Source organism: Cucurbitaria berberidis (genome assembly GCF_010015615.1).
Source record: "Cucurbitaria berberidis CBS 394.84 unplaced genomic scaffold K460scaffold_3, whole genome shotgun sequence".
NCBI lineage: Eukaryota > Fungi > Ascomycota > Dothideomycetes > Pleosporales > Cucurbitariaceae > Cucurbitaria > Cucurbitaria berberidis.
In genome coordinates, this window is record NW_024468937.1 from 2,792,901 (window position 1) to 2,818,063 (window position 25,163).

Consider the following 25,163-nt stretch of genomic DNA (forward strand, 5'->3'; position numbering starts at 1 on the left):
GTAGAAATGATCTTGCATGACACCAGTCTACGGCCACCTCAACGATGTCGTGTGCCTCGGGCGCAGCAAGGATAGGTTTAGCTCACTACTAAGCGGCGCTCGGCGTGAAGCTGGACCATTTGTGGGCCTTGTTGTCCGACTCCCGCATGCGCACCTTTGTTAGGCAACCTCGAGGACATGCATCATTGTGCTGTCGCGGCGTTGACCTCATAAAGCGCCCTTCTTCCCGTCGTCGTCGCCGTCGTTGCTTTCTTCTCTTACTGTAATTGTCTTTCCTGCTCGTGTGCGACTTGAACGGCCGACGACGGGCCTTGACATCACACCTCCGCACTCACCGCACCCCTCGTTACCACACACACACACCACACAGCAATGCACGACCCGTTCCCACTCCCGCGGCCAGATGGCCTGCTGCCCTACGTGCAACCCGTTGCCGACTTCCTCGCGCTCAAGACACTACCACTGCACTTCCACGAGGTCATGGTGGCTTTCACCCTCTATCATGTAACCAACCGCTTAGTCTCCCCCGCCTTGTCACGCTTCCTCTTCCCGCGGATGTACCCCTCGTTCAACGCGCGCACCAAGCTGAACTGGGACGTCCATGTTGTCTCGTTTGTGCAGAGCGTGCTGGTATGCAGTCTTGCGTTTTGGGTCATATGGTGCGACCGTGAGCGGAATGAGATGGATATAAAGGAACGAGTGCATGGCTATACGGGCGCCTCGGGGTTGATCCAGGCGTTTGCTGGAGGCTACTTCCTGTGGGACTTGGTCATTACAGTGCGGCATGTGCATATCTTTGGGATTGGGATGCTGCTCCATGCTATCTCGGCGCTTTGCGTGTTCTCGCTGGGTTTTGTAAGTGCCCCTCGACCTTCAAATGTGTGCTGGCAGGAGGGATAAAATACTGACCGCAACCATAGCGACCCTTTGTCAACTATTACGCCTCCACCTTCATCCTCTACGAGCTCTCCTCACCTTTTCTCAATATCCACTGGTTCTGCGATAAGCTCAACATGACCGGTACAACCCTACAGCTCGTCAACGGCATCGTCCTGCTCTTCACCTTCTTCTCCTGCCGTATCGTTTGGGGAACATATCAGTCCGTCCACGTCTTCCGTGACGTATACCGCGCCTACACCGCTGGCGCAGTTACGCTCTCGGACCCTGTGTATGGAAAGCTAAACAACAGCACCGTCGTCGGCAATGCAGGCTTTAAACATGACATCCTGCAATTCGCCGAAGGCCAAACAGTCCCGCTATGGCTCGCAGGCATATACTTGGCATCGAACCTCACCCTCAACGGCCTCAATTGGTATTGGTTCGGCAAGATGATCGAAACGCTGCGCAAGCGATTTGATCCACCTTTCGGTACGAAAAGTCCCGAGGGCAAGGAACCTTTACTCGTCCCCGAAGACGAAAAGGTCCTAGTTGAGGGTACACATGTTTCAACTCCTGCAGCTATCGAGAAAGACACTGAAAATTACTTCAACACAGACGCGGACACGGTGAAGCTGGAGAAGCGCGTGAATGGGACGCACTTGGAGGTCAAGCAGAGTGAGGTCAGAAGTCGGACGAGTACACGGAGAAAGGGGTGATAAGAATGGGATGCGGGAGAATGATGATAATCGACTTTGGGCAGCATATAGTACCACATGGAGTGTGTATAGTAACGTAAATAATATAGAAGTGTCTCCTTATTTCATTTCGATTCTTGCGGAAAGAATCATCCTACGGAAATTAAGCCTCTATATGCGGAATAAGTGGGTTACTAGGCTGTACATATTCTAAATGCCCTTTCAACCGTACTAAATAGTGAACCGTATCTGAGCTGAGGGTGAAACACGTGAGGGGGACGATGAGTCAGTCGCCGGCCTAGTGTAATGAACATCCCTTGAAGCCCGCCCTCACTTGAACAGTAATACAACAAAGCTCTTTCTTCCACATCCATCTTCGAGCTATCCAATTTTCTAAAATGGAGTTGGCTACTAATCACAACCCGGAGGATATAAAACAACACGACAAACCAGTAGGTCTGGCTGATCGCATGAAAAAGTACGAGGCGTCTTTCGACTATACCCTCCCTCTCGATTCTCCGATTATTCTTCGCTTAGATGGCCATGGCTTCTCGCGCTTCACGGCGCATTTCTGCCGACCGTTCGATCAGCGCATACACGATGCCATGATATCCACATGCTCGGACCTCTTGAGCTTCTTCCCGCAAGCGACAGTGGCGTACACGCAGTCAGACGAGATCACGCTAGTGTTCCCAGACGGTGTGCAGAGCTTCAATGAGCGAGTGCAAAAGCTGTCGAGCTTGGCGGCTAGTTACTGTTCCGTGGGGTTCAACAAGTATCTCGCGGAATATCTAGAGAGACAGCCGGAACCTAAGGTCAAAGCTAGTGCATATGAGAAGCTTGGTACTGCACATTTTGATGCAAGGTTTTTTGCTGTGCCGTCGGTGGAAGAAGCGCTCAATTGCCTGCTCTGGAGGTGTCGGAATGATGCTGTGCGGAACTCGGTTAGTGGATTTGCGAGGACGTTGTATACGACAAAACAGATGCATGGGAAGAGGACGACTGAGCTATTAGAGATGATGGAGAGCGAGAAAGGTGTCAAGTTTGAAGAGGCGGTGCCGAAGTGGGCCATTGAAGGGTGCCTGGTGAAGAGGGAGCAGTATGAGCATGAGGGTGTGAACCTCAAGACGGGCGAGACGGAGAAGACGCTTCGGACTAGGATAAGAGTCGAGGAGAGGGGTGTAAGAGACTTTTCAGCGGAAAACTTGAAATTAATCACAGAGAGGTATTGGTGGTAGGGCATAGGCGCTTTGAAAAAATCCTCTTAGGGCGGCATTCCGCGTAAAATGATATCGTATACGTCTCTACGATCTCTTGTATATTGCTCTAAGCGCGGCTTGGGGCATATGCTAGCGACCTGCCTTCTTTGTACAGCTTGTCAACGACTCTCTTGCGGCGCGCCGAAAAGTTACAGCAGGACTGACTGGTAGCTAGGCCCTGAACGGCTTCGGCGATGCATGTGCCAGCAAGATCTAATGAGGCTACTCAAGAAAATAACCGCGAACACGATCCTCGGGCCAGACGTGGGAATCAGGCTTTTGCATCTCATCAACAGTTCTGAGCAGGATGGCAATCCGGCAACTTTGTATGTCTTGCTAGTCAAGTGCTCAGAAATGTGCTCATTTGTCATTGATCCACCGTTCAGTGTTTGGTTGGCCGGCAAGGTGGCACATGAGAATGTACTCCAATTGATTACTTCCCCACCACATACCAATAGGCAAACATTTGAATAGCATTAAATGCACATGCATGTTAAGCAGCTCAAATACAACGATTTGATAGTTCGAAACCCCATTCCGAACAATGCTCTGTTTGGCGTTGCACCATTGCTGGTGGGAGCAGCAGTCGCAGCACTTGCAGAGCTGGTCGCAGAGCTCGTCACAGATCTGGTTGTAGAGCTGGCCACAGAGCTGGGCGTAGAGCTGATAACAGCAGGAATGCTGTTTGACAATGCCTCGAAGATATTGAAGACTCCTTTCCCACCGCAGACGGTGTTCTTGTCCCCAGTGCAGGGCACGTTGCAATCGGTTTGATTTTTTGCCCATTCACCACCCACAAAGCTGCTGCACCAGCACTGGTTACCTTGCTGTACACCTGCAAAGGTGTATGCCCCGCGATAGCACGTACTTTTGCAATCTAGAATGGTCAGGGAGTCATCTCCACTGGGGTTCATGTTCTGCTCAAGGATAGAGCGGGCGGGGTCCTGGGCATAACAACCCAATGAGTCCCAAGCTGTTGGAGAAGGAGCCAGAGACGACGCGCTAGTCGGGCTGGAAACGGTCACTGAGGATGATGTTGTCGAGGGTTTGACGCTATCCAGTCTTCTCTGGGTGACAATACAGTATGATTGCCAATCGTACCAGGGAGTACAATCGAGACCAATCAAAGGATTCCATTCATGGAATTCCGCTGGTGTAACTGAATGTTGGAGTTGAGATTTAGGAATTGTCTTATAAGTAGGTTGAGGATTGGGTATTGCTTACTGCCGTATAATTTGCGTACGTAGTCGCAAGTCTCGCCTCCATCGGCAACGTTATGCCACTCGGCGCAGTCTTTCGTTGTATTAGGGTCAAATTGAAGGAGAGGTGTTCTAGTGGATGCCACCAGACGGATGAGAGCCGCTTGCGAGAAAACGAGAAAAGGCTTCATATCGAATGTTTTTTATAGCAACCAGGCGTGCACCAGGGAAGAATGCAAAATTTGCTTTCGAGGGATTTGGACAGCAGGTACGAAAGAGTATCAAGAGTCCATGCTTTGTGCTTTTCCCATTCCAGACCAGGATCTAGAACGCGGAACATGGTGAGGGGATAAGGGTAAGACTTTGTTCGGCCATAGGGCTTATGATATATTGCTCGTGTACTAGACTGTGTACCAAAATGGAGCTGCTCCGGCCCGTCTGTGTTGGATCAACAGGGTACATCCTGCAGGGGAGCGGCGCGGTTTCCAGTGCTAAGCCTGTCCGCTCCAGGTACCTCAGAAGAATCCTGCATGAGAACAGCATATGGTCGCTGTTTCGCATTATCTTTTCAGAGATTCTACCACAGCAGGCTCGCATGCGAGTTTTAAATCATGATCCGTGAGTCAAGCTACGATCTTGAGTCCTAGTGCAACACGCGCCACGGTAAGATTGGCGGCTTGGCGAACGTTATGTATCCCGCTGTACCCTTTTGCCGTGCACGAGTCATCACTTCCTGTTCATCATGCTGGCCTTTGCTATCCAGATCAGTGATATCTCGCAATGTTATCGGGGTTGACCCAAATCGACGAAGTGCAGAGCAAATTTGTAGCTACCTCGGTGTCGGTGTTCGTTGACTACTTCGCAAATTAGCAAAGCACGATTGGAGCGATCGAAGAAAGATTAATATCCTACCCTCTCTAGTCAAGTATGTCACCCGCACATGGCCCCTGCACTACCCTCGCTTGATGGGTTCTTACATTATCTTTGCGCTCAGTCCACACTATCACGTAGTACAGGTTTGTTCCCACCAATCTTCGCTTCGCATCGTGTTCGAGTCGCTTCGTGCCATTCATTCAGGCGGGCCGCAGAACACTTGGCGACGAACTAGGTAGACATTGTTTAGTGATTTGGTGAGCTTTCCCCTCACCTTCTTCTTCTTCTTCTTGCGAAAAAGAGTCGGCGCTGACCATATCGACCACCAGGGATAGCCGGTAGTCACTCGGTCCTTGCATGACATGTCCACCTTCCATCCATTTCCCAGGTTGCCGTTGGAACTTCGCTTAGCAATATGGGAAATGACCGTTGAACCTCGCGAGGTCGAGGTCCGCATTGTGAAGCCGACGCCCGAAGACCCACAGGAAGCAAGGTGGTCACACCCAAGTCAATGGTCCTACATCAGTAATTCAAGATTTGAAGAAGCCATGAGCAAAGTGTCCACCTCGACACGTGCAGGGCGTAAGGCGAGAAGGAAAGCCAGAAAAGAATGGAAGCCTTACCAACCATACGTCCACATGGTTTCATCAACAATTCCTGCGGCGCTGCACACTTGCCGAGAAGCCCGCAATCACGGACTATATCAGCAAATATCCTCGGACGTGGACGATCAGCACGTCATGGATCGCCGATATGTCTGGCTGAACCTGGACATCGATTTGATAAACATAGGGACGTCGTATCTGGCTTACTTTATACCGATTGCATCTTCTTTCAAGCGACTGAAGTTCAGTCGCGCGATTACAAATGAATGGTGGTGTGAATATGAGAAAGACCTACTCCCAAGATTCATAAATGCCGAAGAGATTCGTGTACTCTGCATTGACGGCTTCTGGAATTGGGGGGATGAAGTGTATAACTTTTCTTGGCCTTGTGCCTACGAAAACTTAGTCTTCATTGACGAAGAGACACCTGTGCGTTATCTGGAGGTAGGGCATCCTGAAGTGGGACATCCTGAAGTGGGACATCCTGAAGTGGTACATCTAGAAGTAGGACATCTCGAAATGAGACGAATATATCGGAGAATGTGGGGAAGAGAGTCGGACGACGAGGAGGCTGTCGACTAGAGCACAGCATTCTCCTCGACACTTGTCCTAGTTGAAACAAAATTTTGGCATTTGTGCGTTCGTGTTCAATCAGCCAAACCAGGGAAATATCATAGGATTGCTAGATTATTTACACAGTTGCGAGTAAGGTTGTGTACTTTAATAGGAAACAGTAAGTCTGCATTCTTCTCTCAAGGCTGACCACAGCCACCATATTAACTGTATGTTATCCTCGGAATATGTCGAGCAGTCTTACAAGATCAAGTTGGATATGGACGGTGTGTGAAAGCTTCAGCGACCACTTACGGGATTGGTGCCTAGAGGGTGGTATCGATGTTAGCTTCCGGTCCATAATTGAAGTCCGGATAATTTTTCTTACCAACGTTCTTTGTTACAACGGTTACGCCCGAGAATCAAGTATGTCCCTCGCTTCCTGGATCAAATGGGCGCCATGATCCCCGACACTTGCACCAGAACTCAGTTTGTTGCTGCGTCTAGATGTTCAGAACGACTCAATCCTCTATCAGCATACAATAATGGATCGCATCAGACTCATCAGAAGGTTGATAGTTGGTATTATGGGAGAACGATAATGAGGTTTGAAACTATAGTTGACGATCGTCTTAAGCAGCCTATCCTAAGAAAATTAATGTAAGCACGGATATCTCCCCATTTAAAGTACCTTCACAAAACCAGCGATAACTCAACTAGAGTGTATGCGCTTTGGAAATATTCTCCTTTACCAGCGCTTAAAATGTATCAAAGATGACGCAACAAAATCTCGCAAAGTTTCTTCTATGCGTCGGTCAAGGTGGCCTTAGTTTCTTGTACTTCGGTCAACCCTAGAAGTGTCACCGTCATCAGTATTGGAACATATACCGTCCATGCTTTTTTGAACAAAGACCAGGTAGAATTCGCTCACAGCTGAATAGCCTTATTAATGAAACCGTTCTTCCAACCGTCTCTCTTATGAACATGTTGGCACCGAAATTTCTCGCTCGATCCTGAGGTTGACTAGGCTGTCGCGTAATATACAAGACATACGTTCTCAATGCAGTTGCTTCCATGTTCAGAGAGCAACCCGATGCGGGTACTGACCATACTTGAGGTGGACATGCATTACCCCAGCCATCGATAAGTTTATCGTAGGTTATTCGTGAATTGGCTGCATATGTAAAGAATAGTTTGGGCCTAGCCTCAGCTACCTTGGCAATTTTCCTTACTTCTTGCTTCTTTGTTCATGTGAATGATATTTGATGTCTTCAAGTCGATATTCTTCACCACTTAACCCAATATCCCTTTCAGCTCGCCATATCCATCCACAATACCATCATCCCAGCTGATCTCACGGACCTGGGTGCAAAAGGTTTCACTTGACGCGATACCGCGGAGGGCATCAATGTTGGTTCTGTTTGGTGAGAGAAAGACGGGGGTGATGCGAAAATTGACGAGTTTGTGCAAGGTGCGATTGACCAGGCGCACTCTCCTCAGGTCTCGTTGTGTAAGGAAATTAAACAAAAGGCTCAAAAAGTCGACTGGGAGGGAGATATCCTCCATATTGATTATGAAACGTGGAATATTAGAGGAGGTATGCAAGATGTATGAGTCTAGCTTAATCAACCATAGCCCACTCACCCCGCAAAACTAAAATCATTGCGTCGACACTACTATTAAGATGTGCATGGCATTGCTTAGCGCTATTGCGGCAAATTACGGCCTCATGTTGCGTGACGAGGTCTCGCCGGCTTATTCCGCCCTAGTACCACGGCGACTTCTGACATGCTGAGGCTGGTCGCATAGCTGCCTCTTGGTTTACATCTCGCATCTTCGCGTTTTCTTTTTACTAGCGCGTCTCTCCTCTCGTGTTTCATTTGTTTTTCTTCAGGAGGACCCCTGCACGCGACGTTTGACTTGCGTTCTCGTCCTTGGCTCGTGGGACTGTTCTCCTGAGTTTTAGCTTGCTGCAAGCCATGGCATACATACAGATCGGCAATCCTAATAATTCAAGTTCCCAATCCATACCACTCGACAATATCGAACTAAACACGCGATACGGTGCAAGGACTGACAATTACGCGCCGCCATCAGGGACACCGCCAGACCGCGATACGAAAAATGTTGACTCGAAAACAGCGTTTCGGTCAAGCGAAGCACCTGTTAATAGTTGGCCTTTTCACTCGCAGCGGGCGGCGGCTCTCACGCCTTCAAGAATGTCGCTCATGGTGTTCGATGCGATATTAGCGTCATCGCCTATCATGTTTGTAGGTAAGTTCAGTCAAGAATCTTCGCCACCAGTGTGTTAGGCAATTTCGGTCTCATAGCTTGCGTCACTTGGACAATCTGTTGTTGCATCAAATGTTGGATCTTCAGAAATACTGACCGCTACATGCAATAGCTCTCGCTCTCACAGCTGCTAGTTTAGACGGCAAAGAGGTTTCGCAATACGGGGACCGACTCAGACAGACACTACTTCTCTCGCCTACTATCTTTCCACTCATATTTGCCGCGCTGATGGGTCGGTTCTTTCGACACTTGGGAGTTTATCTTGCTGAGCGAGGCACTACGCTTGGCCGTCTTGAACAGCTGGTCGGCTGCCAATCTGTTTTCTCTGCACTGGAACGTCAACTTTGCCTCCGTTCCTGGTCCGTTGTGGGCCTTTTTTCGATTATTGTGTGGCTCCTGTCGCCCGTTGGAGGTCAATCCGCTCTTCGCTTATTAGGCCAGGAGAGCAACGACATCACGTCAACAGCTACCGTGCGCTATATGGACCCGCAGACAATATCGACCTCTGTCATTCTAGGAGCTAGTTCAGCGAATAGTGGGCGCAGTACCTTCACATCCATCTTCCTCGCGGCTTTGTTAAGCAGCTCTAAGTATCAGGCTACACCTATGGACCTGTGGGGAAACGTCAAACTACCTATCTACCGATACATCGAGAACAGTACCTCTGATGAGTGGAAAGAAATTCAAAATACCACGAATGCAAACGTCACGTATGCTTCTTTAATTGGTGTTCCAATAGTTGGGCCGCCTTCAGCTGGCTTCAGTACCTTCAACATCAAAGCCCGCCAATTCGACATCACCTGTTCCAGCAATAAGATGATGGATAGGGACAAGAGTGGATTTGGCAACTTGACGTCAACGTGGAAGCTACACCCCCTTAATCTGTCAAAGCTCTGCGGTGATAATAAGGACTGTAAGGTTCCGGACTGCAAAAGTTATCCGTGTCCAATTCTGAGCAAATCTATGGCAGATGACACCAACTTTACGGACCTCCAGTTCTCAGTGGCGAATTGCGAGATTTTTTTCGAGTATTTTGAATCTGGTGTGCGTTGCAATGGGACGTCATGCGCAGTTTATAAGATGAAGAAGTTGGACTTGTTCGGCGACGGATACACAAAGGAGCTCGACAACCTCACACGCGGCAACTTTTTAAGCAACGAGATGTCATTCATGCCAACCGTAGACAATTACAATGTGGGTAACGCTGGAGCACGCGGCTCGACAAACATGGAGAAGTGGATGATGGATCCAACGGACTTTATCGGAGCACGATACAACAACGTGGAGTTGTATCGCCTTCCACCAGAGGTCTTCGCTGAGCGTCTCACGATTCTCTACAACACCTTTTTCCAGTCAACATATGGATCGCTAGCCTTGGGTGGCCATTTGCCCCAGAACCTCACACAAACAGGAATGATGACTGGCACGTCGTACGGTTCTAACATCACATTCAATGGGACGGAAGCCACTGTACTTCAAGAAAGTAAGATGGTATATAAAACGAATTGGAAGTGGTTTACGGCACTACTTGTGTGCTCTTTGGTACTGCTCGCCGCTTCATACACTGGCCTTGTACTAAAGTACATTACTCTGGCGCCAGACATCATCGGATACGCATCTTCGCTTGCAATGCTGAATCCTTACGTACCCATACCTACAGGCGGTACGACATTACACGGTTTGGAAAGAGCAGCACTACTGCATGATTTGCCGGTGAGGATAGGAGATGTTTGCGCAAAACAGCCGGTTGGAGCTATTGCGTTTGGGAAAGCAGATGATGGCCTAGTGGCGAGACTGGATAGAAAGAGATGGTATATATAAATTAATGTCAAAGAGCGCGCTGGTAGAATCAGGATTTGCATTCAGCCAACCGTCCAAATATGTCGCCTAAGACTTCTTGACGCGGGATGCACTTGATATCGCTTTGACTGCACACGTGTACTTTACAGACTATCTACTACACAACATCGACTTTCAATAACAGCGCATATTAAGATCGTTCTTAGCGCGCCAAAAGTCCTATCAAGCATCGAAACTATTATTATCACGACCCACACACTTCGGAAATCCAGGATACCGGGCAAAAAGATAGCCTATTAACCAATACCGCTAAATGCCCCGACAGCATAACAGTCGCCTTAAGCGGCTTTATTTGCCCAACTCTGCAAATCTTACTTGAGTTCCACATTGCCCGGCAAAAAGCAGTGAAGCGTTCTGCGCAGCGAATTCACGACATGCTGCGTTTCAGGCAACTCAGGCAACCAGGCAGCAACGCGGAACGCCAACGTCCAGCATTAGGATGTGGACTTGCAATTTTGGTAATCTAGGCATTGCGTTGCGTGTGCACGGTGAAGTATGCTAGAGTAGGGATTTGCGCTGCAAATGGCATTATATATTCGCCCGTGGATTCCGTCGGGGCGTGCTATTATCAAGCAAAACGTTCATTCTAGCCACTTCACTTCAATTTACTTCAGTCTTTCTCTTCTTCAGCGCTCGGACGCACTATTCACTTCCCATATAATCCAAGCAACTATTATTCCAGCCATCAACCCTGCAAATACCCAAGGCACAACCCAACATACAAGATGAAGTTCACCAGCGCAATCCTTGTTCTCAGTGTCGCGGCACTCAGCAGCGCCCGCGTCCTTTACGTGCGCCAGGCCAACTCGCAATCCTTCACCGGCGCTCTCGGTGGCATTAAAGCAACTCCTATCGTCGACTCGGGCAACGAGGACCGACCGTTCCAGGTCAAGGATGCTACATTTGTGAACATTGGGGCTGCACTGCAGCGCTCGTGCGATCAGCAGTTCAATGCATGTGCCAATGCTGCGAATGGAGGGACTGGAGACTTCTCTACCCAGGAGTGCCAGGCACAGAAAGGTATAGTTTCCCCGCTGATGCGCGATGTGGAGTTTGCTAATGAAAGGGTAGATGAGTGCTCGGCGGCAGGTGCTGCTAACTAGAGGTATCGACTCCGTATTTAGAGGGTCTCAACGCCTCATCATTTGAAGAGGGGTGGTTGAGTGCGTAGTTAAGAACAAGAGCTTTGTTATGGCTGCCGAGTGGTTCGGCGCGTAGGTGAGGCCTTCGTGGATCTGTACATTGTCGCAAATGAATCCCAATCATACTCTAGTTGGTGTTTTTATGCATTCTTTGTGAATTGGCTTCAACGCATTGGTGCTGGTTGGCCCGCTTGATATTTGGACTCAACCCCGAGGCATACCTTTCTCTTTCTCAGCCTCATCTAGCTCTTCTTTGTCTTCTTTCTTCGGTAAATTCTTGAGACAGGGTGCATTGAACAGCCTGCCATTCCAAGCACCCCTGGCCGTTCCGGCAGCTACCACGCACCAAAGCAGTATGACAGCAACTGCAAAAATCGTCCCAAGGACTTTGAAGAATAGGCTTGGAAATATAGTTCCAAACTGAATGGTACTAAGTGCCATAACTCCAAGCGGAAATGTAAAGCCCCACCAACCCATGTTAAAGGGGAACGGCCGTGCTTTGTAAATAGATGCGAGTGCGAAGCATAGCCAGGTGAGACCGAAGGCCCACATTATGAGTGCGATGAAAATACCAAGAACAAAGAACATGTCGCCAGCAACCGGCATCTCGGAGAAGAATTCGGTCTGGGGGAAGACGCGGCGGGAAACGTTGCCAAGATACGTGATAGAGTAACCACCCATGCCTAATGGACCCAATGGTAGAAAGGAGGAGACGACAATTTCTCGAGGAGGCAGCTTGTGAAGAGCGAGACGCGTATAGTACATGACTATTACCGTCATTGCCAGCGGTGTCGACATGCCCCACATGATGTAGGATGCAAGTAACGTGCCAAGGGCCTTCTCCGGGTCTGGAAGATGTTCAGCGACCCTGGCACCAGTACCAGCAGCGACAATGGATGCAGCGATTGGCAACAATTGAGCTGCGGTTATGCGATCGAGAGCCTGTCGCTGTGACGCCGATATCAACAGGACGGACAGAGAGATAGTGACAGCTACAGCAACCACAGCGTCAATGATCCAGCAAACCCAGGCGAAAGTAACCGCCCAAGACCCCCAATATGGAATGCATACGGAGCACCATGCTGAGATTAGCGTAGCGAAGCCCATGGGAATTGTTCCCAGAAACAGCGAGTTCACACTATCGGCGATCATAACTGTCCAGATCTCAGGATAGACAGCATATCGAAAGACGGAAATGGAGAAAGCACAAGTGAATAGAATGGTGTTGAGTCCCAGGAAGACTACTGCGAGCCAATAGAGCCAGTTTGCCTTGAAGGGAATAGCGACGAGAAGTAACGAGACAATCCCCGTGCCCATAGTGACTGTTAACCGTTAGGGACAGCACTGAGTTAATGGGAATAAGGATGATAGACCTGAGAACCATGATGGCGAAAAGTTCCTGACGATCCTACGCCAGCCAACCTATGCATTGCTTAGAAGCTTGAAATGAATTTGGAAGATGATCGTGAAACACTTACTTCGTATTTGGTCAGGTTCTCGGGAGTTTCGGCATGTTGTGAGTCTTCAGGTTGACTTGCAGACGCTTTCGTCCAGCCATTGGATCTGTGGCGATTGATTGGCACGCCCTGCGCTGTGGGCGCGGTCAAAGCTGGGTTGTCCGAGGCTATTCGGTCGAGTTCGTAGTCATCCATGGTCGCAATGGGATATCAGTATAGCTGCGTGGCATGTTGCACGCAAGACAGTGCGTGGACTCATTGTGCTTGGTGGTGATGACGATGGTGCTTCCCGTCATTACCCGGCGTTGTTCGATCTTTGTCGTCGACACGTGCGCGTTCCAGTGTTCCAGGCTGAGCACGGGCGGTCCCTTGCATCCCCCTCACGAACTTCACAGCCTCACTTCAACCTGCCAGCCTGTTCTGTTTTCCGTTCCATGGATTTCGAGCAGCCTCCCTCTCATTGTTGCGTATCTGCTTTTCGGGCTCGAGGCTCATGAAGCTTCTCATCCCGAGCGTCCGGCGACATCCCCTCAAGCCCGCGTCCGCTCCAGCGTCTAGCCCCGTCCCCTGCTTTTCCCTGACATCGCATCTAATCGTTTGATCTGATAAACCTCCATCTGGCAATGCCTGGTTTCTTGGATCTGCCTTTGGAGCTCAGGAATCATGTGTATGAATTGTTACTGGGGCAGGAGTTGGAGCCTTCGTTCCGCGGGGTAATGGTGGTCTCGGAACAGTATGTGAAGAACGACTTACCATTGCGATGTTTTCGAAGTCTCCTGCGAGTCTGTCGACAAATAAATTGCGAATTCGAGCACGCGATACAGCATTTAGTGGCGTCTAAACAGCTCGACTACACATTGGACATTACCTTCTCTCACGGCCGGCCGTACTTCTCTCTGACTTGGATACGCTTTCCTTCCTTGTCACCAACTATAAACCACCTTTCCATCAACGTCGATCTGCGTACGCGGGAGCCCCTCAGAGACGGTCTAACTGAGTCGTCCATGCCTAGGGAAGGAGAACTAACCCATCTCCTCGAGGACTCTGGCAAGAATTTTGCCGTCCAACTCTTCGACTATATTGCTATACTGCTCAAGACATTAGCGACACTTCTCTCCCACGGCAATTCCAACTTCAGAGTTCTATACACAGAAGTCGTTACCCTGAATTTTCGGACCCCCACCAAATTGATTCTACCCATACGTAGTGGCCTTCACAACGACACCCAGTACACCCGTCGTGTTCACGTCGACAAAGCATCAGCTCAATCGCTACACGAAACAATGCAGGATACGCTCAAAGCTACCTCTCAAAGATTTAAGGCATTCAATGCCAGCGAATGTGACCGACTATTCCCATTGATCCAAATCGGATCGCTGCGTTTTGCGACCGAAGGGGAAGTGTGGGGTGAAGGGCATAACCTAGTTCTAGCACATGATGACTTTCAGTGGCTCCGATATTGAGCCATCCGATTAACGAGACACGAAATCAACAACAACAACAACAACAACAACAACGAGCATCTTCTCATAAGTAAATAAAAAGCAACATTGATAGCGTTAGGGCGGTATTACTTGTCGTACTTTCAAGCGAAGCCAGACCTCAGCCATTGGCTCATCATGGGCACCCATCACGCATACACTCCTAAAACATTCTTTCGGGCCATTTCAGATGTCAGAAGTTCTGTATATACTCATGACATGTTCATCGCATTACTTGCATTATACTTGCTCAAAAAGACATATCACTGCAGAAGGACGCACGCTACCAAAAAGACGCCACCATGAAACAGGCACGTGTTCAAGCCAAAGCGCCCATCGGATCCCACAACTCCAGCATCTTTGGCTTCTGCCCCAAGACCTTCCGAATAGTCGCATTGACAACACTTGGGTCAACAACGACTTGGTACACAAACTGGTCCATCCACGCATCACTCATGACAAAGTATCCCTTGTCACCCACTCTATCACTCCACGAGTTCTCTACTCTCCACCTTACTGGCTTCCCATCAACAACATGCACCGCTGTCAAGACCATGGCATGCGTCATCTGACTTTCGCCAGTCTGTAAGCGCTCCGCTTTGGACAACCCGAGTTTGATATTGAAACCGAGTTCATACTCGAAGAGATTTGTGTCCATGATACCTTTGGTCGAGTCGGAGTATTTTCCAACATCTGAGCCAAAGAAGACCGGTATACCTCGTTTGAGCGTGGCGATGCACGCTTCCTTGATGATCTTCATATCAACGTTGACGTAGGTCACTGGTCGGCCGTTCCACACGTTCCCGAGGCGCTTCACGCTGAGGAGACGATTGTATGGGTTCCGAGGGTCGTTGACGAGGGAGAAGAGCTGATGTACGTCTGTACCCGAGAGAGCTCGAACAGTCTTATTGTCGGAAAGTTCTTTGGCGAAGGCGGTGGGGCGAGTGCGTAAGGTGCAGAGATTGCCGTCCTTGTCGTAGTATTCCCAGGTAAAGGCCTTGTCGGAGGGCGGCGGAGGACCGAGCATCAGAGTTAGGATTAGATGAATCTCTCGCAGCATTTTCTCCTTCTCAGTAGCTATGGTAGCCTGTATGACTTCAGGCGACGTGGCGCTCGTTGCGATGGAGCGTAGGCGGACGGCATCTTCGCGGAGCTTGGTGGTGATTAGACGGTCCATAGTTGATGAGTTGGTGGCATTGTACGAGTCTGGATATAGTGACTGAGGCACGAGGCCATATTTCTGCACGAGGTTGGCAACCATGTCCCACTGTCCTCCATCGCCAACCGGGCTCGCCATGAGTGCTTGCACGATGCGGCTATCTATCTCTTCAGTCTTGGTATCAAGTATGCTCTCGAGAAAGTAGTTGGCCTTCTCGATCTTATCCCAGTAGAACAGATATGCCTGTGACAGCTGGAATTCAGAGAGCTTGTGTTTCTTCATTATCGCGATACGGAACACGTTGGTGGCAGCGAAGAGCCAGCACCGACCAGAAGAAGCTTGGTTGGTGACGGGGGAGCCTTCGACTGGGATCTTGATGTTGAAGTTCTGGGTGTCTGAGATTGTGGCTGATCGCGAGGATAGTACGGCGTTGGCTGGGTTGGAGCTGAGAGCTGCAAGGGCTAGTCGGTTCTACTCGCATATCAGATTCTGTAAGGAGGGACGCGATAGATAAGTGTCACACCTTTGGGTCTTCCATGAGCTCTCTCTCCCACTCGCCGATAGAGGCGGCAGATACATCTTGGTGGTGTTTTGCGCCCGGTGTATATTTGGACGCTTTGGGCAAACACGTCAGACTTCATCCTCGTAGTATCCGCAGCGAAGAGACATACGGGCTTCCCCTCCAACAACGATATAGCCATCCTTCTCATTCATGGGGCGTTCATCTTTCATGTGGAGAGCTTGTAGCCGCTCGATGAGCTTTTCGTTGATGGCAGCATCGGAAGGCCTGGATTGGTTGGCACCCATGATGATATGCTGCTGCTGGGGGCTTGAGAGGTGTGTAGATGGTATCTCGCAAGAAGACGGTAAGTCGACGCTGTGGTGTTGATGAGCTGGCCATCAGGGTGTATCGCCCATTATCGAGCTTATCGATAGGGAGCTGCGTCGCGTGCAGGGGTCTCGTGCCAGCCCCACCAACAATCACATGGGCTGGTGCCGGAACGCGTCTTGGCTCCTTACAGTTAGTAGCTATATTTACTTATCGTATGGCGACGGGCTTCGAATGTTTCAAGACCACTAGTCTGGTCTTCATCTGCTCTGCTATATCATGTTTGATTTCTCCATGTTCGTTTCGCGCCCTGCTCTATACGAGCTCGCCTATAATGCCTGCTCCGCGATGTCCGACACAAGGCCCTTGCAAGCCTTGAAACAGCTGTATTATTCCTTGTCGGAACAGCCTTGCCTCTTGACACATTCCAAATGCTCATATTCTTATTGATGCGCACCTCGTTCTTTACAAATTACAGTCATGACATAGTTCCCGCCTGAAGGCCAAGACTGGGGATGAGGATGCGCAGGGTCAGCCACGCGTGTTTCATCGGACGTTCTCCCCTGACTAGCACGTAACCCAGCCGCATGTTAATCTTCGAAAAGTGCAAACGTCTTCTGGGGGCCATTCGTTCACTTCACTCATTCTCTTCTTACGTTCATTGACCGCACAGTTCCCTTCCACCTATAACTCAGTAAATTCGCGCGCGCATATATCCATATCCGCCAACCTCTACCACCGCATCAAAATGGCGCAACAACCAGTACTGTGGCAGAAGCGTGTCCTCGTGCCCTTTTGGACTGTCCGCATCTTCATAATGATAATTATTATTGCCACATATGCGTGGGTATTGCAGAGTGTAAACAACATCAAGGACGTCGCGAAACCAGCAATCGCGTAAGCCGCCTTTGACACCTTTCAGAAGGACAAGATGCTAACAGCTTCAGATCTGTCGTCGTCTTCATGCTCTTTATTATTATTGTACTCTTAATGGATATCCTCGCCATTGTGCTCTTCCTCCGCGATGCGCTAAAGCCGGGCAATTTCCTTATAATGAATTGCATCCAAACTGGGTTCTGGGCAGTCGTCCTTATCATAAACTTTGTAGCCATAGGGAGAGGCAAGAGTTCAGTAGGCATTGGCTTCAGCATCTTTATCTTGTACGTTCAATTGCCATTTCGTGTGCGCCTAGATATCTAATCTGTTGCAGCCTTACCTTTGTCGGCCTCCTCATATACTCGATTATCGGTTACACTCGCGCGAAAAAGGCAGCCCAGCTCGGACAGTACGCTCCCGCGCACAACCCTGCGGCTCCAGCACCGGCTACCTACCCAGCGCCTTACCCTACCCAGTACCAGAACGCGAATCCGTACCAGCAGACTACCGCATATTCGCATACGCCCGAACCTGTTGAACTGCAGGCTGGGCACTTGCCGCCATACCAAGCGGGTGCTGCAGGAGACTACTACAGTCAGCAGCCTCAGAAGCCGGCTAATGTAATGTAGCTGAGGCTTGAAGCTGACGGGAAAGATGGACAACTTGCACAAAAGGCGTTTTTGAGAGATTGGGAAAGCATTGCTTTGTGGCGCAAATGAGCGGGTTTTACTACGGTTTGCGCGCTGGAGGAGTTAAATACCAATGCGATGATTACAGGAATTAGGTAGCAAGCCATCACGCCGATGTGGCTGGCTTCACGAAATACGCCTATAATGTCTGAGGAACACATCACACGCCATTCTCTTATTGGTACGGACCAATCATGGCTAAACGACATTCTCGCGCAACACTCATGTGGATGTCGGTTTCTTTAAACTATGGAACGGGCCGTTTCATCTAGTTACTGTCCATGGCAAGCATCTAATATGGAAGGTGTAAAGAACCATGACAGTAGATGTGTGCATGCGAACCGTATACAAGGGCCGACTCGGGCAAATTGGAGGGTCGTTCAGGGAATGGGAGCTTTCCAAAGTCACACGTGCGAACGCGCATCGGAAACACCTGCCAAATCAGATCACACAACCGAGGCGCTACAACTCATTGGGACGTGAAACCCTATAAGGGTCTCCGCCTCGGAGCACAACCACCACTCACAGCTTGAAAGCCGGCATCTGCGACCTTCCAATCTATGCGGCGGTCAATCATAGGACGAAGACTGGCACGTTCCTCTAACTTTGCGACTTTGCCATGGCTTTAAGTCTCGGTTTTTATGGGGAGACGAGCATGTGTTTAGGGTTGGCTGCCGATGGCTAGTAGCTAGACCTCAGCGGCTGATATTACAATGGATTCTTATATGTATAAACGTAGGGACTCCGCCTTCCTGTCTGTTTAAATAGCCTGCCTGTGGCTTGTGTGTTTCGTCCGGTAGTCTTTCGCTTTTTACCTCAATCGTTCGTTCAAGATGCGGTCCTTTGTCCTACTCGCCGCTGCGCTTCCTCTCGCTCAGAGTATCCGCATCATTCAGTCCAACGACGATGGGTGGGCAGAGGCGAATCTTCGGACCTTCTTCGATGTCTTGAATTCCGCTGGCCACCAAGTAGTGCTCTCAGGACCGGCTGAGAATCAATCGGGAACTGGTTTGTTCTACCACATTTACTTTGCAACCCCTGCTGACCACAATAGGCTCTAACGATGCCGCACCGAAACAAGTCGACGCCGATGGCTGCATTCATGCGTCTTGCCCGGGAAAGAGTCCTCCTACTGGAGCAAACGCAACTGATCCGCGCCTCAACTACGTCAACAGCTTCCCAGTCACATCCATCAAGACTGGCATCGACGTGACTGCTCCCAAGCTCTGGAATGGTGCCAAACCCGAGCTTGCTCTCACAGGCCCTAACGTCGGAGGAAACGTCGCAGTCCAGGTGCCCTTTTCTGGAACCGTAGGCGCGGCTACCTACGCAGCAAAGACGGCACAAATTCCCGCAATCGCCTTCTCAGGCCAGACTGGTAACCCAACCGCCTGGAATGCACCCACGCCTCTGCACAGCAAGGTGTACGCCGACTTGGCTCTCAATATCACCACCACTATCATCAACAGCGGCAAGCCCTACCTCCCCGCCAACACCTATCTCAACGTCAACTTCCCCGCTGTTACTGAGACCAAGTGCAATAAGCCTAGCGAGTTCAAGTACATTTTCACGCGCATCAACACTGGCGTGCTCAGCTCTCGGGATGCGAACTGGTGCGGCAGCACGCGTCTGCCGTGGGAGGCCGATGTCATCTTGCTGAGGGGCAGCAGCTGCTATGTGACGATCAGCCCGGGCGATGCGAATGACAAGTCGACGGTCAATGATGCAGCGGTCCAGACGCAGATCATCAACAAGCTGAAACCGCTTCTGTCTTGCCTTCCGTAAAAGATTTTGAGTGGGACAAACGTAGACAAAGATGAACCAATTTAATTGATCTAATGATGTATCGTATGCTTCCCTCTACAAAATCGATGCTGTGAAACTTGATTTGCTGTTGTGGACTTTATTTTCTAGTGCGCCTTGTGTTCCTTGTTATAATGGTCACGTGACCATCAAAAATTCTGCCCCTGACCACCCGACGTCCCACAAACCCACCACCACCATCCAAACCTCGATCAAAGGGCAAAAAGAGGGTATTTCCGACACCGGGAATCGAACCCGGGCCTTGCCGGCACTACAGGGAGTGAGCTGACTCTGCGATGAGAGCGGCAAATCCTAGCCACTAGACCATATCGGATGTATTTGATTTATGAAGGTGTTCCAGATTATCCAAACCATATTCTAGGTGCTTTCTACACGTCAGACAGGGTCGACGGCATGTGAGAGTTCTTTCAAGAAAATCTGGTTCCGGTTTTTGACTAGTTTGTGAGTATGCATGAGATAGTCTTTTTGGTTCGGCTATTTCAATCCAACCATTAGAAGTCAAAATGGACATTGGAAGATAAGCACCAGAGCAACAGCAAACTGTAAAAACCATGAACTTATCGTAGTCTAGAAATTGAAAGATAGTCAGTCATTGTGTCGTCGAGTCATCAAAATGCATGCTATTTGTAGACTACCTTAGGACCTGAATGACTCCCGACATCGCCGCAGCGCTGCCCCGCCATACAAAAGTTCCCCGCGAACATTAACTTTAGTTACAATCACGAAGCCGTCTACTCTCCTACCTCCACAACTCTCTCACAATGGCTCCAAAAAGGTCGCCGTTTGATCTGCAGAAATGCGCAAGACCCAACATCCTAGCATTGGAGCCGTACCGCTGTGCGCGCGAGTAGGTGAAGCTCCATGACTCTTTTGCGCGGTACGAAGCTCACAATCGCGCAGTGACTACAAAGATGACGGCACGAACATCCTCCTCGACGCAAATGAAAACGCATATGGACCTGGATTAGCGCTGAGCGGCGAGGGCAAATTCTCAGGCGCGAACGCCAATGTTGCATCGGGTTCATCGTCCGCAATCAATGTCGATCTACTGGGGTTAAACCGATACCCAGATCCGTACGCGCACCGTCACTGACCACCATCTCCATGCGAAAGCTAACAACACTCTCCTAAAAGTCACCAAGATGAGCTCAAACAACTCCTCTGCAACCTCCGCAACACGCATGCCCACACGACGAAAACGATCACGCCCGCCCACCTCTTCGTCGGCGTAGGCTCCGACGAAGCAATCGACGCTCTCATCCGCGCTTTCTGCGTCCCCGGCAGAGAAAAGATCCTCACATGTCCGCCCACATATGGAATGTACAGTGTTTCCGCGCAAGTCAACGACGTCGACCTCGTCAAGATCCCACTACAAACCCCAAGCTTTGATCTCGATGTACCAGCGATAAAGAAAGCGCTGGACGAAGACAAGAGCATAAAGCTAGCCTATCTCTGCTCACCGGGTAATCCAACGGGGAAACTTCTGCGGAAAGAAGACGTGCAAGCGATACTCGAGCATGAGAGCTGGAACGGCGTCGTAGTGCTCGACGAAGCATACATTGACTTCGCGCCCGAAGGCTCCAGTCTAGCAGAGTGGGTGGCCGAGTGGCCCAACCTCGTCGTCATGCAGACGCTGTCCAAAGCGTTTGGGCTGGCGGGTATACGGCTAGGCGCGGCATTTACGCATCCTGCCATTGCGTCCCTGCTCAACGCTATGAAGGCGCCGTACAATATTCCCAATCCGACGAGCCAGCTTGCGCGCGCGGCGCTCAGCCCGAAACACCTCGACGTTATGCGGAGGAACAAGGACCTTATCGTCCAGCAGCGAGATAGGCTCATCGCTGCTCTTCCGCAGATTCCGGGCGTGGGGAGACTACACGGCGGCGTGGAGTCGAATTTCCTGCTCTACCAGATCCTCGATGCGCCGGCGGACAAGGGGGGAAAGCCGTCGAACGAAGCGGCGCTTGCGGTATACGAGGGTTTGGCTGAAGAGAGGGGCGTGGTGGTTCGGTTTAGAGGAAAGGAGCATGGGTGTCTTGGGTGCTTGAGGATAACCATCGGCACGGAGAAGGAAGTGGATCGCTTTCTGCAGGAGATTCGCACGGTGCTTGAGGCGGTTTATCGGAGAACGGGTAAGCTGGGCGGGAAAGAGGAGGAGCGGAGAGAGACGGAGGCGAATGATGTGGTTGCATAGAAGGGCCATGGCGCAAGCCACCTGTTCTTTCATAATAGTGTTATCATCCTGCATATCAGGGGAGGACCAAGGTCCTACTTGGTGTAGAGTAATCTTTCTCGCCGGTTACATATGAGTGCGTGGCGAAGTGGAAGGGATAGACAAGACATGCAAATCATATCAACCTACTTATCAAGCTTAGAAATGCCATGCATTGACACTTGTACGTCATGAGCTAACTAAAGCTACGTACAATAGAATACTAATCGAACCTAGTATCAATCATCCTCCCCTTCTTTATCCAACCTCAGTATCCAAGGATCCATCCATCCTCCAGCAATGAAAACAGTCCAATCTTACAAAACTCGTAGTCCTCCACCCAGCTTTCCCACCCCCATTATTCGAACATGCGTCGCTCCACCCGCCCAACCCGCGGCGGCGTCTCATCCATAACATCCCTCTGCTCCTCCTCTCCATAACGCGAATTGATCGCCCCCTCCTCCCTTCTCATCAGCGCCATTTCGCCCTCGCCCGAGTTCTCCTGATCTTGCTGGCGTGCAGGGATGGCTAGACGCGGACGTACAGATCTTGTGCGAGGAAGAAGTGACCGTGGTCGTCTGCTGGTGGTGCCGCTGCCATGATCCAGGGCCACGGAAGTCAGAGGACTATCGAGGGTGGGTTGGAGGTTAAGAGTAGATGGCCTGCGGCGAGAGCGCGTGGTGTTGCGAGGAGGCCTTTCGTCGGGCTGCAGTGAAAAAGAACCGCGCTGAGGTAGAAATCTACGCGGCACTTCGGGCGAGAGTCTGGGTTCTCTATGTTCTGAGGGTACGTGACCTTGTGACGGTCGTCTAGGCTGGGTGATGGGCAACGGAACACTTGTCCAGTCGCCATTGGGAGGGCGTGGTGAAACTCTAGAAGCGAAATGATGCGGTGGCTGCGGTTGCTGCGTACGAGGCCGGTTTGATATGTCACGAGGGACAACCTCCTGAGGTATGCTGCTGAATTGGGTGGGCCCAGGCAGGGGTCCTTGACTATGTCGTGCGTTCATTCCTTGTATGGCTTGAACGGAACTCTGATGACCATGAGCTGCTCGAAGCGGTTGACCTTGCCAGTGAAGAGAAGATGGTGCTTCGTCGAATGGGTTGGGTCTAATTGGCTGGCTGCTTCTGTCGTAAGACTGTGACATTCGTATTGGTGGATAAGGCACATGCTCGGAGGAACCAAGGGTGGAGCGAAGAACGGGCGGCTGTGGTTGGCGATAACCCGTAGACATCGGCCCATACGGATCTTGAACAGTACCATATGGACGGCTACCTATACCTTGGCGTGGCATGTATGTGTTGAGCCCGTCAAGCTGGCCGGGGTATGATCTTGATTGGGCATGTGTCCTCTGTGCGGCGAGCCGAGCTTGTAGGGAACGTTGATACTGCTCGGAATAATCGTCAAGAGGCGAGCGAAGATCTTGCGCCGCCGCCGTGGCTGCATCCATGGGATTCCCACCTGTAACAACGCTATTGACCAAGCCAGGAGGGGGCTGTGGAGAGCTCTGGACGCCTTGCCCACGAGTGTAGGGCATCGATGGCAATGGCGAAATGCCATGTTGAACAGACAAAGCTAAATTCGGCGATGACCGGCTTGAGCCTCTTCGGGACAGCGGCCGCAGGAAAGGGTCACCAATCTCTAACGGGCGAGGTGGGGGGAAACGGTCACCAATTTCCAACGGACGAGGTGGATTGTGTGCAGCGTGACTAACATGTCTTGAAGGAACAGCACCATCATACTGAGCAACCTGATCCGGTGCCGATTGTGTGCTACTCGAATTCCGCGATGCAGGAAGATCTGAGCCATAATAAGAGAATGCAGCACTGGCACCTGAACTTTCACTGCTGGGCTGTCTCGATCCCGCATTAACCTGATCAGCCTGAAAGACATATCTGTACACATTATTTATGCTTGGTAAGGAAGATGCATGATTATGCGTATTGAAGATACCCGGAAAATGAGTCGGAGGACGCATCGGAGGCTGGGGCGCTGGTATGATGCTATACCCATGGTCTGTAGACAACCTGGATGCATCTGGCCGTTGTGGTAGAGCGAAAGTAGGAGCGCTGCCTGAAGAGAAACTGCGCGTGAGCATTGGCTGACGACTGCTACGGCGAGGTGGCTCGGTTCGTGGGTGAAGTTCCTCGAAGTCGTAACTGACCCCGCCAGGGGTTATGTTAGGGTCTGTGAAAAATCCCTGTAGATATATTGTTGGATGTCTTTCGTTCGGACCTTGCTCGGCATCGACAGCGTTTTGTGAACGCTCTTGTGTCCCAGGCGAACTGGGTCTCTGCCCCTGTTGCGACAGAGAGGGAGCGCGGGGTCTTTCTGGTGAGGCAGGGGCACGATTTCTTCTGGGTCCACCACCTCCTCGTAGTTCTGCGGGGCTATTAGGAGAAAATTCCAGGCGCGGCTGGGAGGTCCTTTCGCTCATGTTGACGGGGCTGGATGTCCCAGCTGGGCCAGGCGTTGCATGATTCGACGCGTCTGTAGGCGCTGGCTCGTCAGGAGTAGATGCTGTGTGCGAGGCTTGGTGATATCGTGTGAGCCTGAATGGAATATGCATGCTACGGAGTGCCAACGAGGCTGCTGTGAGTGCGGATACCGCCTGTCCGTTCGATGCAGGTGGACTTGTGCCTATAGGAGCCTCTTCGACTTGAGAATGATGGCTGTGGTCAATATCCTCTTCCACGGATGTGTATACAGCTTGCTGAGACGAAGGTCTCAGAATAGGAATGTCCCCGAGGGCAGTGATGGCATCCTGAGTTGATCTCTGCGGACCACGCCTGAGGATGGGCCGGCCAGGGTGTGCAGAGGCTCGAGATGGTGCAACAGTCGTGGCTCTTGACGAGTGCCTATGTGCTATGCGGCGAAACGACTCGTCGACATGCTCGGGCGTCAGGGTGAGTTCTGAGGGCCTCAAGCGTAACATGTCTTGCCAATGAGTATGGGCAAATGGAGCCTGGGGTTAGCGAGTCTGGGAAGAGAAGAGAATAAGGTGAAGGCCAAATGGAGAGTGTTAATGCTGGCACGACCTACTGCGGCTTTGATCGTAGTTTCTATCCATGATGGTTGAGAGGGAATAGCTGGCACGACCTACTGCGGCTTTGATCGTTGTTTCTACCCATGATGATTGAGATGACGGTAGCTGGCACGACCTACTGCGCTTTTCATCGTTGTTTCTGCCTGTGATGATTTGGGATATGCGTTTGGAAAGGCTGGCTGGCAGAACAGGTAGTGGACACCACAGGCAGGTGACGAAAAGCTCTTGCCAGAC

The 25,163-nt window shown here is 50.7% G+C and overlaps 13 protein-coding genes and 1 non-coding gene across 14 annotated transcripts; 9 read left to right on the forward strand and 5 right to left on the reverse strand.

Annotated features, from left to right (window-relative positions):
• Positions 1-330: 330 nt before the first annotated feature.
• K460DRAFT_416746 (DUF887-domain-containing protein) lies at positions 331-1,871 on the forward strand. The gene is made up of 2 exons (XM_040937830.1): positions 331-855; positions 921-1,871. The coding sequence occupies exons 1-2, from the start codon at positions 373-375 to the stop codon at positions 1,593-1,595; spliced, it is 1,158 nt and encodes a 385-aa protein (XP_040788052.1). The 5' UTR covers positions 331-372; the 3' UTR covers positions 1,596-1,871.
• Positions 1,872-1,972: 101 nt separating this feature from the next.
• Positions 1,973-2,812, forward strand: K460DRAFT_283147 (uncharacterized protein; the record flags this gene model as incomplete). The annotated part of the gene is made up of 1 exon (XM_040928633.1): positions 1,973-2,812. The coding sequence occupies one exon, from the start codon at positions 1,973-1,975 to the stop codon at positions 2,810-2,812; it is 840 nt and encodes a 279-aa protein (XP_040788053.1).
• A 497-nt stretch (positions 2,813-3,309) lies between these two features.
• Positions 3,310-4,223, reverse strand: K460DRAFT_337753 (uncharacterized protein; the record flags this gene model as incomplete). The annotated part of the gene is made up of 2 exons (XM_040931021.1): positions 3,310-3,992; positions 4,058-4,223. 2 exons carry the CDS (start codon positions 4,221-4,223, stop codon positions 3,310-3,312), a joined length of 849 nt encoding a protein of 282 aa, XP_040788054.1.
• Positions 4,224-5,274: 1,051 nt separating this feature from the next.
• On the forward strand, positions 5,275-6,132 carry K460DRAFT_366366 (uncharacterized protein). Its single transcript, XM_040933359.1, has one exon. The coding sequence runs from the start codon at positions 5,328-5,330 to the stop codon at positions 6,090-6,092; it is 765 nt and encodes a 254-aa protein (XP_040788055.1). The 5' UTR covers positions 5,275-5,327; the 3' UTR covers positions 6,093-6,132.
• A 1,909-nt stretch (positions 6,133-8,041) lies between these two features.
• On the forward strand, positions 8,042-10,175 carry K460DRAFT_283257 (uncharacterized protein; the record flags this gene model as incomplete). Its single annotated transcript, XM_040928643.1, has 2 exons — positions 8,042-8,336; positions 8,467-10,175. The coding sequence occupies 2 exons, from the start codon at positions 8,042-8,044 to the stop codon at positions 10,173-10,175; spliced, it is 2,004 nt and encodes a 667-aa protein (XP_040788056.1).
• A 764-nt stretch (positions 10,176-10,939) lies between these two features.
• On the forward strand, positions 10,940-11,317 carry K460DRAFT_376909 (uncharacterized protein; the record flags this gene model as incomplete). The annotated part of the gene is made up of 2 exons (XM_040934929.1): positions 10,940-11,234; positions 11,286-11,317. The coding sequence occupies 2 exons, from the start codon at positions 10,940-10,942 to the stop codon at positions 11,315-11,317; spliced, it is 327 nt and encodes a 108-aa protein (XP_040788057.1).
• A 243-nt stretch (positions 11,318-11,560) lies between these two features.
• Positions 11,561-13,008, reverse strand: K460DRAFT_376910 (uncharacterized protein; the record flags this gene model as incomplete). Its single annotated transcript, XM_040934930.1, has 3 exons — positions 11,561-12,678; positions 12,730-12,778; positions 12,835-13,008. 3 exons carry the CDS (start codon positions 13,006-13,008, stop codon positions 11,561-11,563), a joined length of 1,341 nt encoding a protein of 446 aa, XP_040788058.1.
• Positions 13,009-13,325: 317 nt separating this feature from the next.
• On the forward strand, positions 13,326-14,276 carry K460DRAFT_337768 (uncharacterized protein; the record flags this gene model as incomplete). Its single annotated transcript, XM_040931022.1, has 1 exon — positions 13,326-14,276. Exon 1 carries the CDS (start codon positions 13,437-13,439, stop codon positions 14,274-14,276), a length of 840 nt encoding a protein of 279 aa, XP_040788059.1. The 5' UTR covers positions 13,326-13,436.
• K460DRAFT_366371 (peptidase C1B, bleomycin hydrolase) lies at positions 14,216-16,343 on the reverse strand. The gene is made up of 3 exons (XM_040933360.1): positions 16,125-16,343; positions 15,977-16,068; positions 14,216-15,924 (listed from the first exon to the last, which is right to left on the reverse strand). The coding sequence occupies exons 1-3, from the start codon at positions 16,258-16,260 to the stop codon at positions 14,614-14,616; spliced, it is 1,539 nt and encodes a 512-aa protein (XP_040788060.1). The 5' UTR covers positions 16,261-16,343; the 3' UTR covers positions 14,216-14,613.
• A 503-nt stretch (positions 16,344-16,846) lies between these two features.
• Positions 16,847-17,942, forward strand: K460DRAFT_109996 (uncharacterized protein). Its single transcript, XM_040926544.1, has 3 exons — positions 16,847-17,179; positions 17,230-17,442; positions 17,493-17,942. Exons 1-3 carry the CDS (start codon positions 17,031-17,033, stop codon positions 17,785-17,787), a joined length of 657 nt encoding a protein of 218 aa, XP_040788061.1. The 5' UTR covers positions 16,847-17,030; the 3' UTR covers positions 17,788-17,942.
• A 738-nt stretch (positions 17,943-18,680) lies between these two features.
• K460DRAFT_355313 (sure-like protein) lies at positions 18,681-19,632 on the forward strand (the record flags this gene model as incomplete). The annotated part of the gene is made up of 2 exons (XM_040931870.1): positions 18,681-18,855; positions 18,902-19,632. 2 exons carry the CDS (start codon positions 18,681-18,683, stop codon positions 19,630-19,632), a joined length of 906 nt encoding a protein of 301 aa, XP_040788062.1.
• Positions 19,633-19,884: 252 nt separating this feature from the next.
• Positions 19,885-19,984, reverse strand: K460DRAFT_t44. The gene has a single exon. It is a non-coding gene; the product is annotated as a tRNA-Glu (tRNA).
• A 254-nt stretch (positions 19,985-20,238) lies between these two features.
• Positions 20,239-22,035, forward strand: K460DRAFT_337781 (histidinol-phosphate aminotransferase). The gene is made up of 3 exons (XM_040931023.1): positions 20,239-20,518; positions 20,572-20,745; positions 20,806-22,035. The coding sequence occupies exons 1-3, from the start codon at positions 20,433-20,435 to the stop codon at positions 21,863-21,865; spliced, it is 1,320 nt and encodes a 439-aa protein (XP_040788063.1). The 5' UTR covers positions 20,239-20,432; the 3' UTR covers positions 21,866-22,035.
• On the reverse strand, positions 22,020-24,912 carry K460DRAFT_110081 (uncharacterized protein). The gene is made up of 2 exons (XM_040926545.1): positions 22,098-24,912; positions 22,020-22,029 (listed from the first exon to the last, which is right to left on the reverse strand). Exon 1 carries the CDS (start codon positions 24,816-24,818, stop codon positions 22,242-22,244), a length of 2,577 nt encoding a protein of 858 aa, XP_040788064.1. The 5' UTR covers positions 24,819-24,912; the 3' UTR covers positions 22,020-22,029; positions 22,098-22,241.
• Positions 24,913-25,163: the final 251 nt, after the last annotated feature.

Excerpts from the sequence above, each read along its gene's own strand:
- K460DRAFT_366371 (XM_040933360.1), bottom strand. The coding sequence starts at position 16,260 with ATGGGTGCCAACCAATCCAGGCCTTCCGATGCTGCCATCAACGAAAAG. Across the intron at positions 16,069-16,124 it reads CGTTGTTGGAGGGGAAGCCC|CGTCCAAATATACACCGGGC; the intron begins GTATGTCTCTTC and ends GTTTGCCCAAAG. Across the intron at positions 15,925-15,976 it reads AGCTCATGGAAGACCCAAAG|AACCGACTAGCCCTTGCAGC; the intron begins GTGTGACACTTA and ends ATATGCGAGTAG.
- K460DRAFT_109996 (XM_040926544.1), top strand. The coding sequence starts at position 17,031 with ATGGCGCAACAACCAGTACTGTGGCAGAAGCGTGTCCTCGTGCCCTTT. Across the intron at positions 17,180-17,229 it reads GTCGCGAAACCAGCAATCGC|ATCTGTCGTCGTCTTCATGC; the intron begins GTAAGCCGCCTT and ends TAACAGCTTCAG. Across the intron at positions 17,443-17,492 it reads GGCTTCAGCATCTTTATCTT|CCTTACCTTTGTCGGCCTCC; the intron begins GTACGTTCAATT and ends AATCTGTTGCAG.
- K460DRAFT_110081 (XM_040926545.1), bottom strand. The coding sequence starts at position 24,818 with ATGTTACGCTTGAGGCCCTCAGAACTCACCCTGACGCCCGAGCATGTC.
- K460DRAFT_366366 (XM_040933359.1), top strand. The coding sequence starts at position 5,328 with ATGACCGTTGAACCTCGCGAGGTCGAGGTCCGCATTGTGAAGCCGACG.
- K460DRAFT_337781 (XM_040931023.1), top strand. The coding sequence starts at position 20,433 with ATGGCTCCAAAAAGGTCGCCGTTTGATCTGCAGAAATGCGCAAGACCC. Across the intron at positions 20,519-20,571 it reads CCGTACCGCTGTGCGCGCGA|TGACTACAAAGATGACGGCA; the intron begins GTAGGTGAAGCT and ends ACAATCGCGCAG. Across the intron at positions 20,746-20,805 it reads TTAAACCGATACCCAGATCC|TCACCAAGATGAGCTCAAAC; the intron begins GTACGCGCACCG and ends CTCTCCTAAAAG.
- K460DRAFT_416746 (XM_040937830.1), top strand. The coding sequence starts at position 373 with ATGCACGACCCGTTCCCACTCCCGCGGCCAGATGGCCTGCTGCCCTAC. Across the intron at positions 856-920 it reads GCGTGTTCTCGCTGGGTTTT|CGACCCTTTGTCAACTATTA; the intron begins GTAAGTGCCCCT and ends CCGCAACCATAG.